General features: G+C 33.2%; 1 protein-coding gene across 2 annotated transcripts; it reads left to right on the top strand.

Annotated features, from left to right (window-relative positions):
* The first annotated feature begins 36 nt into the window (after positions 1-36).
* LOC145317682 (TBC domain-containing protein kinase-like protein) lies at positions 37-13205 on the top strand. Of its 2 annotated transcripts, XM_080158847.1 has the most exons (15): positions 37-199; positions 609-752; positions 1769-2097; positions 2377-2452; positions 2909-3035; positions 3388-3757; positions 4055-4144; positions 4907-4983; positions 5191-5358; positions 6859-6929; positions 7915-8035; positions 8799-9638; positions 10085-10159; positions 12112-12219; positions 12466-13205. In XM_080158847.1, the coding sequence occupies exons 2-15, from the start codon at positions 664-666 to the stop codon at positions 12580-12582; spliced, it is 2658 nt and encodes an 885-aa protein (XP_080014973.1). In that variant the 5' UTR covers positions 37-199; positions 609-663; the 3' UTR covers positions 12583-13205. The 2 variants fall into 2 exon arrangements, with proteins under 2 accessions (XP_080014973.1, XP_080014972.1); XM_080158846.1 differs by lacking the exon at positions 37-199 and having other exon boundaries at positions 606-752.
* Positions 13206-15226: the final 2021 nt, after the last annotated feature.

Below are 15226 nucleotides of genomic sequence, written 5' to 3'. Positions count from 1 at the left end.
TAGAAAAGATCCACAATTAGAGTCGCTGAATTGAAGCCCTTGATAAATCTTGATTATGATTATAGCTTGACATACTTAATTTTTATTTACTTCATATGTACTATTCATGAATAGCAGTAAAAATTTTGATTATTTGTTGATTTTAGATGTTTGATTTTGATTTCCTACTATTTAATTAAATACTTTTAATATCCGGATTGTAGATAAAATATCTTATCCTTATAATAATGTAACAGGATGTCTGTTTATCTCTCTGTAAGTATGTACCGAAGTATCTCGTTAACCGCTGAACCGATATGGTTCTCTACTACAGGGTAGCTTCTCATAGAGCCTGGGTAGATTTATAACTATTTTGGTGGGATGGTACCACCACCCTCCCAAGAGAAATTGCCCCCTAGAAAAAATTAACTACCCTCCCGAAAATTAATTTTTTTTATACTAAGATTAAAAATTCGGCTATCGAATTCAACTCCTCCCCCCCCCCCTCCTTAAGTGCTCCTAAAGGCCTCTAGGGGGCGTAGCCGCTAGTCCAAAATAAATCGTTTGGTGAAACTTTCTAATTCATGTTGTGGGATATTTAATTGATATTTATTTATTTATCATGTTAGAATGATAAAAGAAAATTTATAATGTAAGTTAATGATCTAAAACTAGATATAATATATGCTTAATTGCAGAGAAACAATGGAACTGATGAGCTTGGGGCTGGCCCCTGCGGGGTTTCTTAGTGTTACCAGTTTTGTTGCTTCCAGGTTGTTTAAGTTTTCTTTTGTTTATTAAAAAATCTTACAAGTAATTCACATAAACCATTCCATCCCATTATATAAAGTTGTAAGGATTTTTGTCTGTCCATGAAAATCTCGCTAATCACTAAACTGATCTGAGTTCCCCATCGATGCTAGGGGGAAATCCACCCACAAAAAATTATTTATATATACAACAAAGGGTGAGGTATAGTAGCTTGCGCAGAAATCCGTAAAGGTGTGAGTTTTAAGACTTTAAAATAGGAGTGGAACTCTTAAAATTTGTATGGCAGTTGCATTAATGGGGAATAACGTGGATTTGGCAAAAAATTGCGGCCGAATCGCCGCTCCCGCTGAATTTTTTTTCTCACGTTTTATCTTAAATTATTTAATTTTGAATCATTTGAGACAAACTTGTTTCCTAAAAAATTTCACCTATATTTTCTCCTGACACTTTTTTTTAGAGTTCGGACTTTATTTTAATATTAAAATCCAAAAAAGTATCCATAGCACAAAAGATCAACTTAATTAGGAAATAAAAAGTTTGTCTTAAATAATTTAAATAAGTCTTAAAACTCACACCTTTACTTTACGGATTTCTGCGCAAGCTACCTCCCCCTTTTATGTATAAACTTGGTTTAAAAATTCTTCAAACTTTGTTAATTTGCTCTAAGTTTTTGTACGTTCCCAGTTAGATATGGAATTACAAACTAAGATTTACTCAAAAAAGATGTAATGCTATAAAAAATTCCAGTATGGCTTCGAAACCGATTAATATCCGCTGGATTAGCACCAGTTCTAAGCCATACTGAAAATCATGTATCTTATCGTATTATATCCAGTTTTCTAGAATTATAAAAATATACAATCATAATAATAATACCAGTTTTGTTATCCCGTGCCTTCGGCATCTCGGGTCTAACAAAACTACTTTTTAATCTTATAATTATGCATTTTTATTTCCGCTGAAAGCTGATTATAATACGATGCGATAAATAACTATTAACATATGTTGTGTATTTCAGTCATCCGGCGGATAGTTGTGGACTAAACGGTCTCCCCCTAACGCCCAATAGTGTCAAAATACTCGGCAATGGACAAATTCTGAAAAGTATCGACCACCCTCACCTGGCCAAAGTTGTCGACATCATCCGAGGAAAACGGCAAAGAATAGCCATTGTCTCAGAATGTTGGAAGGAGAACTTGCGCCAGCAAATTGAGGATGATTTATCCAGCGATGAGCTTTTATCAATGTCTGCACAGATATTGTCTGGATTAACTTATTTGAATAGTATGAATATTGTCAATCTGAATCTTACTCCTGAGAATATTTTGTTCAACGCAGAAAAGAAGGAAAGATTTGGTCTTAGAAATATTAAAAAAATAAAATTTAAGGATTCTAGGTGATTCATATCCGCTGAATTAGAACAGGTTCAAATCCATACGGAAAAATCATTTATCGCGCCTGAATAAAAAACAATTTCGTACGAATAATAAAATAAAAATCAGGAAATAAATGCCCGTTCTGTTGGGCTTAGTTTTTTTTATCTTAATCCGCGGAAAGCTGGCTTTTAAACTATGTCATAAATAACTAAAAAAGTAAAATAAAGACCATTTCTTGAATATCTACAGGTAAAATTGTTTGGATATGGGTACGGTAGATTAACTGATTATGGAAAGTTAGTCGCTTTTCCAATTGGGTCTCCAAGGTAAGCTTTTACTTTATCTTTTAATCTAGTTGCTTCGCCCCTTGACTCTAGGGTAGAGAAAGGGGGAGGTTTTAGATAGCCTAAAACCACTCAAAGATATTTACAAAACTTCCTTGATAGTTGAACCTTTTCGGACACGAAATTCACGAGATAATTAGCTTCAGACAGAAAAACCTTACTGCTTTATATTATAGGATTATTAGATGTAGTTTATTTTCTTAATATAGTCGGAGAATCTTAGGAAGGGATTAGACAATGGGCTTTTAATTAATCTCAAACTTTGGTTCAATGAGGACATATATAATGAATTTTGGCCTTATTCTAACTATCTTACTGTAGCAAAAAGGTAAATGATAACTCAAAAAATCTATTTCTGTAAACAGCCATATTTCGTTATATAACAGGGGGTTTCTTTTAGTTGTTTGATTATGCATCAATATTTATTATTATTTACAGGTACACAGCTCCGGATGTATTGTTACGGGGCATGCAAACCTCTCTGGACATGAGTGTGGACCTGACAACTCTGGTGGATGGGTCTACAACTATACCTGAACAAGTCAACCCGCCAGATTCACCTCAGGTATGCATCAGTTTCTTAAATTTTTTTTTGAAAATTAAAAATTCATCAAAGTTGCCCTTTTACTGTTTACCTACGTAGCTTTTTTATTTTTAAATTTTTTTTTATTTTGCAACAGGGGTGTATATTCTGCATGTTATCCCCTACTAAAGGAGGGGGGGGGGGGAGGAATAAAGAATATGTGAAAGGTGGGAGAGACACTAAAAACTGAAGATAACTGATAACGAAAATAAGGTGGTCCAAAAATGAGTAGGTAAAATAAAGAGTACCTACTAAAAAACTTTTTCCATATTTTTATACCTCCTTGGGGGAAAATTAAGTTTTGATTGCATGTGATAAGTTTATATTTCTTTAGGCGGACATTTGGTCACTTGGTATGATCCTGGCAAGACAAATATTTGGGATACAAGAATTCTGGCCCAGTGCCAAAGTTGGCCAGGTTCTCAGGAAGATCATAAGCCTGGGAAACTGTTCTACAGGTGCTGCTGTACTGGATAAACTGGCGAGAGAACACAACTGTATAAACAAGCTGAATGATGTCGACCAGAGGTTGATAAATGTTATCCACGCTTGCTTAACGCCGGATGTCAATGAAAGACCAAGTCCAGAGAAGCTCTTGAAAATGATAGTTGAAAAAGAGAATTTTGAGAATAACTTTATTTTGGAATATTCACCGCCAGCCTTTCCTGTTATAAGGCTAAGATGTAAAGATCTGAATCTAAAAAGTGAGTTGATATTTATATTATTTTGAGCTCAATTCATATCAAGAGAAAAAAAAAAAATACTACCTACTAAAAAACGCAAAAATCACAATAAAACTAAAACTATAAATCAAAAATGCCATTACTGATGCCTTGGTCCCTAAATAAGTTGAACTTATTGCCATGATAGAATAAAGTCGTGCGACCAAAGCATTCAATACCTGAAAAAAAGTTAGGATTGGCAAGCATTACTAAATAATCTACTAATAAGTTCTGCGATTATAAAATTAAAACGTGAAATAAAGTCATTATCTTGTTAAGATTTGAAAAGGCCAAAAAGCTGCCTGGAATTTCTGAGCTTGGAGGAAATATACTATCTGTGGCAACTTGCTGGAGGAGATATTATGACAGGTACTTTACAATATTCTATAATATAAAGTAAAAATTTTTTTTTTTTATCTGAAGCTTAAGATTTTAACAACTATTTAACAATTTGAGTCCTTTTTAATGTAAAGCTTCACACAGGAACAGGAATGGTTTTTGGCTATTTTTATATGCCCTTCTAATACTATAGCTTTAGATGCAGAGCCACTAGATGGTAGGGGCGCAGCAACTAGTTTGAATTAATTTATTTCAATGGTTTGAAGCAGCCGCTGTGATCTATCAGACCATAGCCGGCCGCCTTTAAATACGTAACCCGGCCGTCATAAATGTTATCCTCGATCTGTAAATTGCCCTTTTTCTAAACACCTATTTATTACTTAATTTCTAGAGTTGTGTAAACATGGATTGATGGTGACAACTTCCCTAGTTATTTCTTAATTTCTAGAGTTGTGTAAACATGGCTTGATAGTGACAACTCCCCCAGTTATTTCATAATTTCTAGAGTTGTGTGAACATGGCTTGATGGTGACAATTCCCACAGTTATTTCTTAATTTCTAGAGTTGTGTAAACACATGGCTTGATGTTGAAAACTTCCTCAGTTATTTCTTAATTTCTAGAGTTGTGTAAACATGGCTTGATGGTGACAACTCCCCCAGTCACATCTTAATTTCTAGAGTTGTGTAAACATGGCTTGATGTTGAAAACTCCCTCAGTTATTTCTTGATTTCTAGAGTTGTGTAAACATGGCTTGATGGTGACAACTCCCCCAGTTATTTCTTAATTTCTAGAGTTGTGTAAACATGGCTTGATGGTGACAACTCCTCCAGTTATTTCATCACCAACTCTTGTCACTGGAGAAGGACAGGTCAGGATTAGAATTTTGTATTAAAGGTGGGGGCAGGGGGGGGGGGGAGGCGGACGTGACGCTTTTTTCAACCAAGTCAAAGAAACTCAAATAAAAAGTTTCTTATTGTATCTCTTTAAAGCAACTGCTATGCTAAATATCAGTAACTCTTTTTTCCTGAAGATAGATACAAGAGAAAATCTAATAAGATTTTAAACAAATGTTTAGGAATTTGGTGTACCCCGTCAGCGTGGTGCTCTCCTCGACTCCACGATAATTCCTCTACCTTTGGATCAGCTGATTACATGTCTGACTAATGTACCTACACACCATCTTATTCCTTCCATGAAAGATATTAGCAATGGAGAAATTAATACTCTTCCTCTTGTCATAAAGGTAAAATCTAGGAAATTTTTTTATGTTATTTACTAGTGGCTACACCCCTAGAGGTCTCTAGGGGCCCATGAGATAGTCGGAAGTCGATCACTCACATTTTTAATTGTAGTCTTAAAAAGAAATATTTTTTTTGGTGGGGGGGGGGGGTGTGACATTTTGGTGGTACCCTCCCCCAAAATTGTTATAAACCTTCCCATGACCTATCAGAAGCTATCCTGGAAAAAAAAACATTTCGGTTCAGTGATTAGCGAGATTCTTTGGTACATACACACACAGTCAGACATTGATTATAAGGACAATATATTTTGGAACAAAAAAATATATTTGAATATATAAGAGAAAATATCTAACGAGAAAATTTTGGTTTTTAAATTTTTAAAGCATCAGTTTTGTTTATGTAATATTACTTAAATCCTTTGATAATATTTTTTTTATTTAAATATTATAATTTATACAGCATGACCCTCGAAAAAGTTTTTTTAAGCATCTGCAGCCTATATTTCTCAATAAAATATTAAAAGATTCATGTGTACTTGTTCTCTATAATTTTCTACATCAAAGGATATCAAAATATTTTTTTACATCAATTAACAGCCGAGATTTTTAAAGCCAAAGTTTGGAAAAAGTGCTTGAGAAACTGGATATTGCTAAATATTTCTTAGTTTTTTATTAGTACATTACTTTTTATCAACCAGTTAAAAAACAAATAAGAAAGAAGAGCAAATTTACAATTGATACCTTTTTTATTGCATTAAAAAATGTTAGTTTTACATATAAAAAATTACTTTTAAAATTTTATTGAATGCATTTTTTCTAATAACCATTTACCCATAAACCTTATAATATCCCCTTCTTAGCATGACCTTAAATAAACCCCTCCCCAATTTATCCTTATGACCGGAAAGGATTAGCGCAAATTTGACCTAATAAATTAACACCCACTTATACAAACTACTTAAAGACACATAAAAATCATTTAAATTGTTAAATGTTTAATAAAAGATTGTAGCTGTAACTTTTTCGTTTTTTAACTTATTAAAATAAAATAAAAATTGTTTGATTTCTGTTTATGTAAACTTTCAATTTGCTACTATTTTTTATAGGATTTCTTTCTGTAAGGGTGTTTTTGCAATTTACACTAATCTAAAAATGCCTTTTAGAGCAAGTGAAAAAAGTGCTTTCAGCATGAAATAAATTTCTTGGAAACATCTTTATATAAGTTTTATAAAAAGTATTGAAATTATGAGGAAAACACGTCATTTCATTTTAAAAAAACATTTTTCTTGAAAAGTTACTTTTTCCTCAGCCACTTTTTCAAAACTTTGGCTCTAAAATCTCAGCTGTTAATTGATGTAAAAAAAATATTTTTATATCTACTTATGTGGAAATCTACAGAGAACAAGGACATATACATTTTTTGATAATTCATTGAGAAATATGGGCTGCAGATGTTTAAAAACACTTTTTCGAGGGTCATGCTGTATAATCTTATTTTTTTAGGAGAAAGATGTTAGATTCCAATGTAGGAGAGTTGTAGCTTATAGAAAACTTTTACAAGGATACCCTCATAGGTAAAAATATTTCCATTATGGCGTTGAAACTGATTAATATCCACCGGCTCTAGGCCATACTGAAAAATCATGAATATATTCTATAATGTCTTACAGACAATTTTTCACGAATGTTAAAATAAAAATCATGAAATCAATATCAGCCTTGTTAGGCCGGGCCTGGTTTAAATCTTTTCATTTTAATATCCTTGTTGTTGTTACTAAACTTTCTCTAGTAAAAAAGTATTTTTAAATAGTTTGCTTGGCTTCATTGTTTGTTTGATTAGCCATAGTCTCTTAGGGTTTGGACCTAAGTAGTCATGGAGTAGGCTGAGACACTTTTGTATAGCTACTAGGGCTATCAAGCTCCACGTTCAAGCACATTATGACTTGACCCGATATCTCATGAGAGCTACTCATTATTACCTCACCCTCGCCGAGTATGGCAGGTGTCCCAAATTAAGTCACCGTATTAAATGACGCTCTCCGCAGAGGAGCTTGGGATAAGGGTAGTACTAATATTATGTACGTGACTATTAAGTATCCAAACTTACTCAATAATCCCCTTCTTACACAACCAGGGGAAGTTGCGTGAATGTATTCAACTGAGAAATTCGAGTTTCCACATGGGGACTAGAACTCGAACTCTCATCACCGTAACTCAGTGCGTTACCACTGAGCTACGACGCCCCTATATTTATATGGCTTCATGTATAAGTTAGTAAATACTAAGAAGAAAATAATGCTGTTTTTGGCCTATATGTTCTTTTGAAAGAAATAGCTTTTGACCCATAAGAGCTAATTATTATATTTTCCAATAGCTTGACTTTCTCAGATCAAAAATCAATCAGCAGCTTAGTCTTTATTAGTGCACTATACATTTTCTTAAATATAGATCATAGATTAAATGAAAAAGTATTCATGTAAACTTGAATTTTTATTTTATATGGATTTTTTATTGTAAGAAAAATATACAATAAGGCATCCATTAACGTTTTTGTTTCAGGAGAAATGGAATTCTAGACGAGTGTAGCCACGATATTGTTCCCTTCTACAGACCTCAACTCTGGGCTGCACTTTTACAAATTGATTTTGATACTCAATATAAATATCAACAAATTGACAAGGTTGGTTTTCGACATCGTACCAAAATGTTACAGGAATCACCATCAAAATTGTGAAATTAATGGGACAATTCTAACATGCCCAAATTAAGGATAAGAGCCAACTGAACCGTATGTGCGGACGGACGTACAGCCATAATAATTGAAAATAATCGCTTTCAATACTAAACTAATGTGTAAAAAAACAGCATAATTTATTCATGTGACATTAACTTTTAAAAAGAAAATTTTGTAGCCGACTATTCACTTTTTTACGAAATGTTTAAGTAAATTTAAAAATTCTGATGTTATGGGTTCGAGCTTTTTGAACAGAAAGTTTATATTACAAAAGGTTGGACGTTGAAGTTTTAGAAACTAAGTGATTTTGTCTTTGATGTTATCAAGATTTAAAAAATCAAAAACTTTTGTAACTAAGTTATTTGTCATAGTTTAAATTATTTAAAATAATACAAAAATTTACCTACATTTTTCAACGACTGCTAACCTTATTAAAAACTTAAGCTAATTAATTTTATGTTTAAACTAGCGTATCGCCTCTAAAATTATTTTCTTTTAGACATATAAGATCAGCTGTTTCGTAGAACAAGATTTTTTAGCGATTTTTCTTAGGATGGTGGTGATACCTTCCCCCAAAATAGTTATAAACCTTCCCAGGACCTATGAGAAGCTACCCTGTAAAGGAGATCGGTTCAGCAATTCTTCTGTTACTTTTATGTAAGAATTAATATTTAACATTATTTTTCTCATAATAATTTCTTTGCTTTAGGAAACCCCGAATCCAGTTGACCGCCAGATTGAAGTTGACATCCCGCGATGTCACCAGTACAACGAACTGCTGGCGTCTCCTCAGGGCCACCGCAAGCTGAAGCGTGTACTGAAGGCCTGGGTGATGTCCAACCCCAACCTTGTGTACTGGCAGGGACTGGATTCTCTGTGTGCACCCTTCCTCTTGTTAAACTTCAACAATGAATCTTTAGCCTGGGCCTGTCTCTCCAAGTTCATACCAAAGTATTTATACAACATGTTCCAGAAGGATAACGCGTCTGTGATACAAGAATATTTAGCTAAATTTTCTCACCTGCAAGCATTTTACGATCCTGTTCTGTTCAACCACATGGACGAGATAGGATTTATACCGGATCTGTACGCCATACCCTGGGTGCTCACCATGTTCAGCCATGTTTTTCCACTCCATAAGATATTTCATTTGTGGGACACCTTACTGTTAGGTAACTCAAGCTATCCTTTATGTGTTGGACTAGCCATATTGCTACAGCTGCGCAGCCAGCTGCTGGAGTCACAGTTCAATGAATGTATCCTTCTCTTCAGTGAGATGCCATCCGTCGACATAGACCAGGTTGTGTCGCAAAGCAAGCTGATATCCGAGGCTGTACCGCCAAGCCTGCTGTTCAGAGCAAATGACCAGCCTGATAATTTTGTCAAAAGTCAGGTGAATATAAACAGCAGTGCTGGCTACACAGATCTGGACCTTCCCCACCTACCGGTCAGTCTTCTCAAGAGTGAGAAAGTTGGGCGGATGAGCGGACGTGATTGTATTGCTATGCTGGACACAAGACAGGAGGGATACTCACCTTCAAAATTACAGGTACAGTTGTTAGTTGTTTTTTAGTACCAGCCGGTCACCGGTCAGAACCGGCTGAAAATGCTGGGAGTGGCCAAGAATATGATATACAAATAGGGCATGTAGTTAATGATGGATTTTCCCTGAAAATACAAAAAAAAATGCCTTAACGTAGTAACTCTATATCTCTCTATCTTTATCTATAATCTATCTTTACCAGTAAGTTTATACGTCCTTTTTAATATTTTTGACAACAATTTTTTATATGATATATTTATCTGATTATTGGAATACTGATTCCTATTACAACAAAGTACTCTGTTATAAGCGAAGCATCTCTATAATCAAGTCCTAAAAATGTAGGTATGTCCTTAAACAGTATCTTGATTTAAACAGTTTTTACTACCGTTTCTGAGCTACGCTTTTATGTATATTTTCATCCTTGTTTAATCTACTAATGTAAATTTTAGGTGATAGATATTCGGCCAGTAGAAGAATACAGAAATGGAACACTGCCAGATGCAATAAATATCCCCGCTCACCAGGAAATCAATTTTATCATAATAAACTTTATTATAGGGTTTGCAATCCGAATACGGAATCTGTTTTTTAATAGCGGATTCGGATTCTATTGGTAGGCTAAAATTAGCGTCTTGAGTTTTTTCTTTCAACTCCCCCTTTTTGAAGGCAAAGATTATCATCATTATATATAAAATCTTTTAAAATCTGGTTCGATTCTCGGAAGTGAATTATAGAGAACACCAAGAACATTAATTTTTAGGACATATGTAGCACTTAAATTTTTTGATTAAAATAAAAGCCTTTTAAAATGTTGCTAGAATCCGAAATCCGGAATCCGCGGGAATCCGCCATTTTTTGGACGGATTCTTGTAAGAATCCGAATCCGGTCCAAAAATTTGACGGATTGCCATCCTTACTTTATTATGCATTTTTGACAAAAGAAGGCTTCTAGTGTTCACTACTTCCACCAATTAAAAATAAATTTCAATGCTTTCCCGTCATTTCTATGTCTTTGGGGACCTCTAAATTTATGGTCCCCAAAATGTGTGTCTGTCTGTTTATTTGTGTGTGTTAGTTACGGTAATAGAGACACTAAACTGCACTTAAAATAATCTAAGAGACACACAGTCTAAATCAGCCAATAAGATGCTATAATTCCCTTCTAAATTATTTTTCATTATCGGAAAATTTGAAAGAAATAGTTTAAATATATCTATTAAAATGATCGTCTTATGTAAGATGTTAGATTAAATCGTCATGGGTACGTAATTACGACAAAGAAAACTCAACATCTACATTAAAAAAAAATACTTTTTTTGTTACTGAGCACATCTATGATTAAATATTGATATTGACATTTGAAAACAAAACTTATTTTTCTTTTCCTTTATTGCTCTACTCACTAATGTCAAATTGAAAAACAAAAATAAAAAATTGTAAAGGGAGGAAACATACTTAAAAACAATGTACAGCATCGAATTATAGACTACTTTCCACGAATACAATAAAATAAAAATCACTAAACTGGCTTTGATCATATAATTTTTCCTTTTAATATACATGGAGAGCTGCCTATAATACGATGCGATAAAAAAATATTCTAGAAGTATCTATTATGCTGCAAGTGTCACCTTGATTACGAGATTTTTACAATAATTATCTTGCTTTTCTATTATTAGGGTCGGTCCGTTTGTTCGTAACGGTCAGCTCTTTTTGTTAATTTAGATATGTTAGAATTTTCCTATCGACTTCAAACTTTGCATGATGATTCTTATAAGGGGTTAGGTACGATTTTAAAAGCATAGCAACTCTACTCTATACCAGAAAGTCCGTACGTGCATTTCAAACATGTTGATATTTAACCTTTTTGACAACAATTTGTATGTGGTTTAGTTATCCTATTCATCTTTTTATGAATATTGTCATCCTTGTTAATATAGATACTTATATCCAACATGAATTACTAAATAGTAAATTTGACGGATTAAGAGACAAATTCACCCACTCAAAACACTTGAGAAGAATATTTGATTCTTCACAGTTTATATTAAAGCCATGAATGACTATTTATTAGGGTGTATTATTTTTTTTTTAGATTTTTAAATTTCATATCTGAATATAAAAATAAAGTAAAATTGGCTTACAAAGTGTCCGCCATTTGTTGTAGAGTGATCTATCACCTCGTCATAAAGGAGACGTTTCTGTGTTAGGGTTGTATATCTCGCTAACTGCTGGAGTGATATGGGTCTCCTTTCTAGCGAAGCTTCTTTTAGGTCCTGGGAAGGTTTACAACTGTTTTGTAGGGGGATACGAACACCCCCCTAAAAGAAATCGTTTTACCTTTTAATTTCTAAACCCTGAGGTGATAGTTGGTTCCCCTTCCTCCTCTCCCCTGACCTAATGCACCCTTAGAAGCCTCTAGGGGCTTAGCCTTTAGCAATAGATACTGTAAATGAATAAAATTGATTGTGTACAGTTTCTTGAGCTGAGTCTTGTTCCTGCCAATGCTGGCCTGGAGTTGGCAAAATCTAGGGGAAGTATCGTTGCTGTACTCGGCAGAGACTGTGCGGGAGAAACTTTACAGGTGAGCATTCTCTTGTTTTTTTTAAGTGGCCAAGCTACCAGGGATCTAAAGGGATAAGACAATGACCGATAAATTGATGTACATCCCTAATAATGATACACAAATTATCACTTCTGTAGAATAAAGTTATTGGTTGATCAACTTAATGAATCAACCAAAATTAAGTAGTTATCTAAATCTTAAGCTTCTGACAAAAAACTTATTATTTTATATATTATTAAGATAACATTTTAATATCATTTTCAGGTGGCCGATGTTTTATTAGCGCACCAATTTCCCCGAGTAGTAACTATCCATGGTGGTATAGAAGTATTCAAGAGAACAAACTTTATTATTGTACCAAGCTTATCTTCTCCTACTTAGAATATATCTTCCAGTATGGCCTCGAAACCGATTAATATCCACTGGATTAGAACAGGTTCTCAGCTATAGTGAAAAATTATGCATAGCATCGTATTACTGACAATTTTCCATGAATATTGAAATAAAAAAAAAGATTATACCAGTTTTTGGCCTCTTGAATCTAACAAAAATGGTTTATCTTATAATTTTTCATTGAAATATCCGCGGAAAGCTGTCTATAATACGATGCGATAAATAACTATACCAAAGCCAAGGTGCGTGAAGAGCGATTTGCATGAGCATGTACTCACTGATAACTATGATCTGATAACTAAAGTATTAAAATTAATTTAATTCATGATTCATTAAACACTAGAGGCCAATATAAGGGCTCATATGGCAATTTTGAAATATGACTTAATATTCAGGGAGAGAGGGGACATTGGGCTGTTTATTACACTAGTCCCAAAAGTTTTGTAATAACTTTTTCTTATTCGATGGCTTAACAATTTTGGGGACTTTTATTTAATTTAGATTGATTGGTTTATTAAGTTGAGTGTCCAAACCTTGCAACCATTAAATTCATTCTTCAGAAGGGGTAAACATCAATTTTACAGCCATTGTCTTATCCCTTTTAGATTCCTGCATAATATTAAATGTTAGATTCCAACTTAATCAAAATTTTGCCACTTCTAATTTTTATTATAGAAAATCCTAATTTATTTTGATAAAAGTATTAAGAATATTTGATTTATTGATTACAAAATAGGGATGGGAATCCGTCGAATTTTTGGGCCGGATTCGGATTCCGGATTCTGAAGGAATCCGTCAAAAAAAGTGACGGATTCTTGCGGATTCCGGATTCTTATTTTTGGCGGATTCCGGATTCGGATTCCGGATTCTAGCAGTATTTTAAAAGGCCGTCCGTCACAGAGGGATAGCTTTTTTCATTAATTTAACACTATGTTACTTGGTTGAAGCCTTGATTTGTTTAAAGTGTTAAAGTGTTAAACATTTACATCACATTAGTAATTATTAAAATTTGTTATGTACAAAAAAATTTAAGAGGGAGTTGTAAGAAAAAACTCAAGACGGTAATTTTAGCCTACCAATTTAGAATCCGGAATCCGCTATAAAAAACGGATTCCGAATCCGGATTCGGATTCCAAAATAGGCCGAAAATTGGGCGGATTCTGGATTCCGGATTCGGATTCCGGATCCGGATTCCCATCACTATTACAAAACTTATCTTTTTATCATTCTCATTATCAATATCATATTATATTTACAAGTGTCTTCATATCATCATTCAAAGGGAGACATTTATTGCGCGTATTTTTCGTTGAGTTGTGTGTTAGTGTTTCAAATGCGCTTATTAAGTCAACTGTTCTTTACTTCGACCAGTTCATATATATATACAGTTTGACCTAATAAGTGCATTTGACTAAATGCTAACACACAACTTTCCAGAAAATATGCGCAAAAAATAACTCTTGTGTTTTAGTTCTAAATTTGCATTTAAAATAATTTATTTAGTTTAAGTATACTTCATTGTGATTTTATTATTTATTAAGAATGTATTTAACATTTGAAAAACTTCAGTTAACTTTGATAATTTTTGTATGCTTGCAATTTTAAAATTTTATTTCAATGATTAATTTTATACCATATGAATGTGATTTGTGAAGGGGTAGGCGAAAAACTTTTTAAAACGCCAAAATTTCGATCGTTGATTTCTTATGCCTACCACCCTTTTGTTTTGATTTTAATTGATCTTTGTAATTGCTCGCTGAAAATAAAATTAATTTTTTATCATGGAAAGAAAACGAAGTGGCAGATTTCTTCATATTTTCACAGTACCTTTTCTCCTATTCCTAGGCCTTGCGGTGGGCTCTAACCCTGCGGGGCAAACATTACTATTTATATAACCTAAAATAATCTATCAAAAACTTCCTTAAAAATACGACGAAACACTCGCTACTTCGTTTTCCTTCCATGATCCCTAATTTTAATTAAAACTCTAAAATAATAGATTTTCTATGTTAGTCTAGTCAAGCATAATAAACCTAAATAGTTTTTAATGGCTAATAAAATAAAGACAATCAACACATTCAATATTTTAGCTTTCAAAAAATAAACAATAGAAAAATGTTAATCTAAACTTGAATCTTTTCTGAAACAAAATATAAAGAAAATAAATTCTTTATGATTATAAATGATTTTTTTTGTTATATAAGGTGTGTTCTATAAAGCTTTCTTTAGATCTAATATACATAAAAATGTATTATGTATATTGTATATATATATGAAATCATCTTTCAACTTACAAACAAATAAACAAAGCTAGAACAGAAGATTTTTTTCAGGTTTCTTTTATATCCATCTTTTAATGAAGGTGTTGCATTATTTCTACAAAAAAATCTGCGATTATGCTGTTTTGAGATCTATTTGACTTGCTTGTTGCATTAATCAGAGAGGGGACAATGGGTTAGTCCCCAAAGTTTTATAATAATGTTTTCTTATTCGTTGGCATATAAACTTTGGGGACTTAAGTAAGTGTTGATTGGATGGTTATTAGGATAATTAAGTAAAGTGTTCAAACATTTCAACCACTAATTTTAATCTACTGAAGGGGTAATTTTGCTATCATTAATGGGGATGTAAA

The sequence above is a fragment of the Acartia tonsa genome, chromosome 4 (genome assembly GCF_053477335.1).
Source record: "Acartia tonsa isolate MP-2025a chromosome 4, ASM5347733v1, whole genome shotgun sequence".
NCBI lineage: Eukaryota > Metazoa > Arthropoda > Copepoda > Calanoida > Acartiidae > Acartia > Acartia tonsa.
This window is presented reverse-complemented; position numbering and strand designations above follow the sequence as displayed.

What these genes read in the sequence shown, in the direction of transcription:
- LOC145317682 (XM_080158847.1), top strand. Translation starts at nt 664, where the DNA reads ATGCTTAATTGCAGAGAAACAATGGAACTGATGAGCTTGGGGCTGGCC. An exon ending in ACCAGTTTTGTTGCTTCCAG is followed by an intron (nt 753 to 1,768) that starts GTTGTTTAAGTT and finishes TGTGTATTTCAG; the next exon opens with TCATCCGGCGGATAGTTGTG. An exon ending in GTGCGGGAGAAACTTTACAG is followed by an intron (nt 12,220 to 12,465) that starts GTGAGCATTCTC and finishes TATCATTTTCAG; the next exon opens with GTGGCCGATGTTTTATTAGC.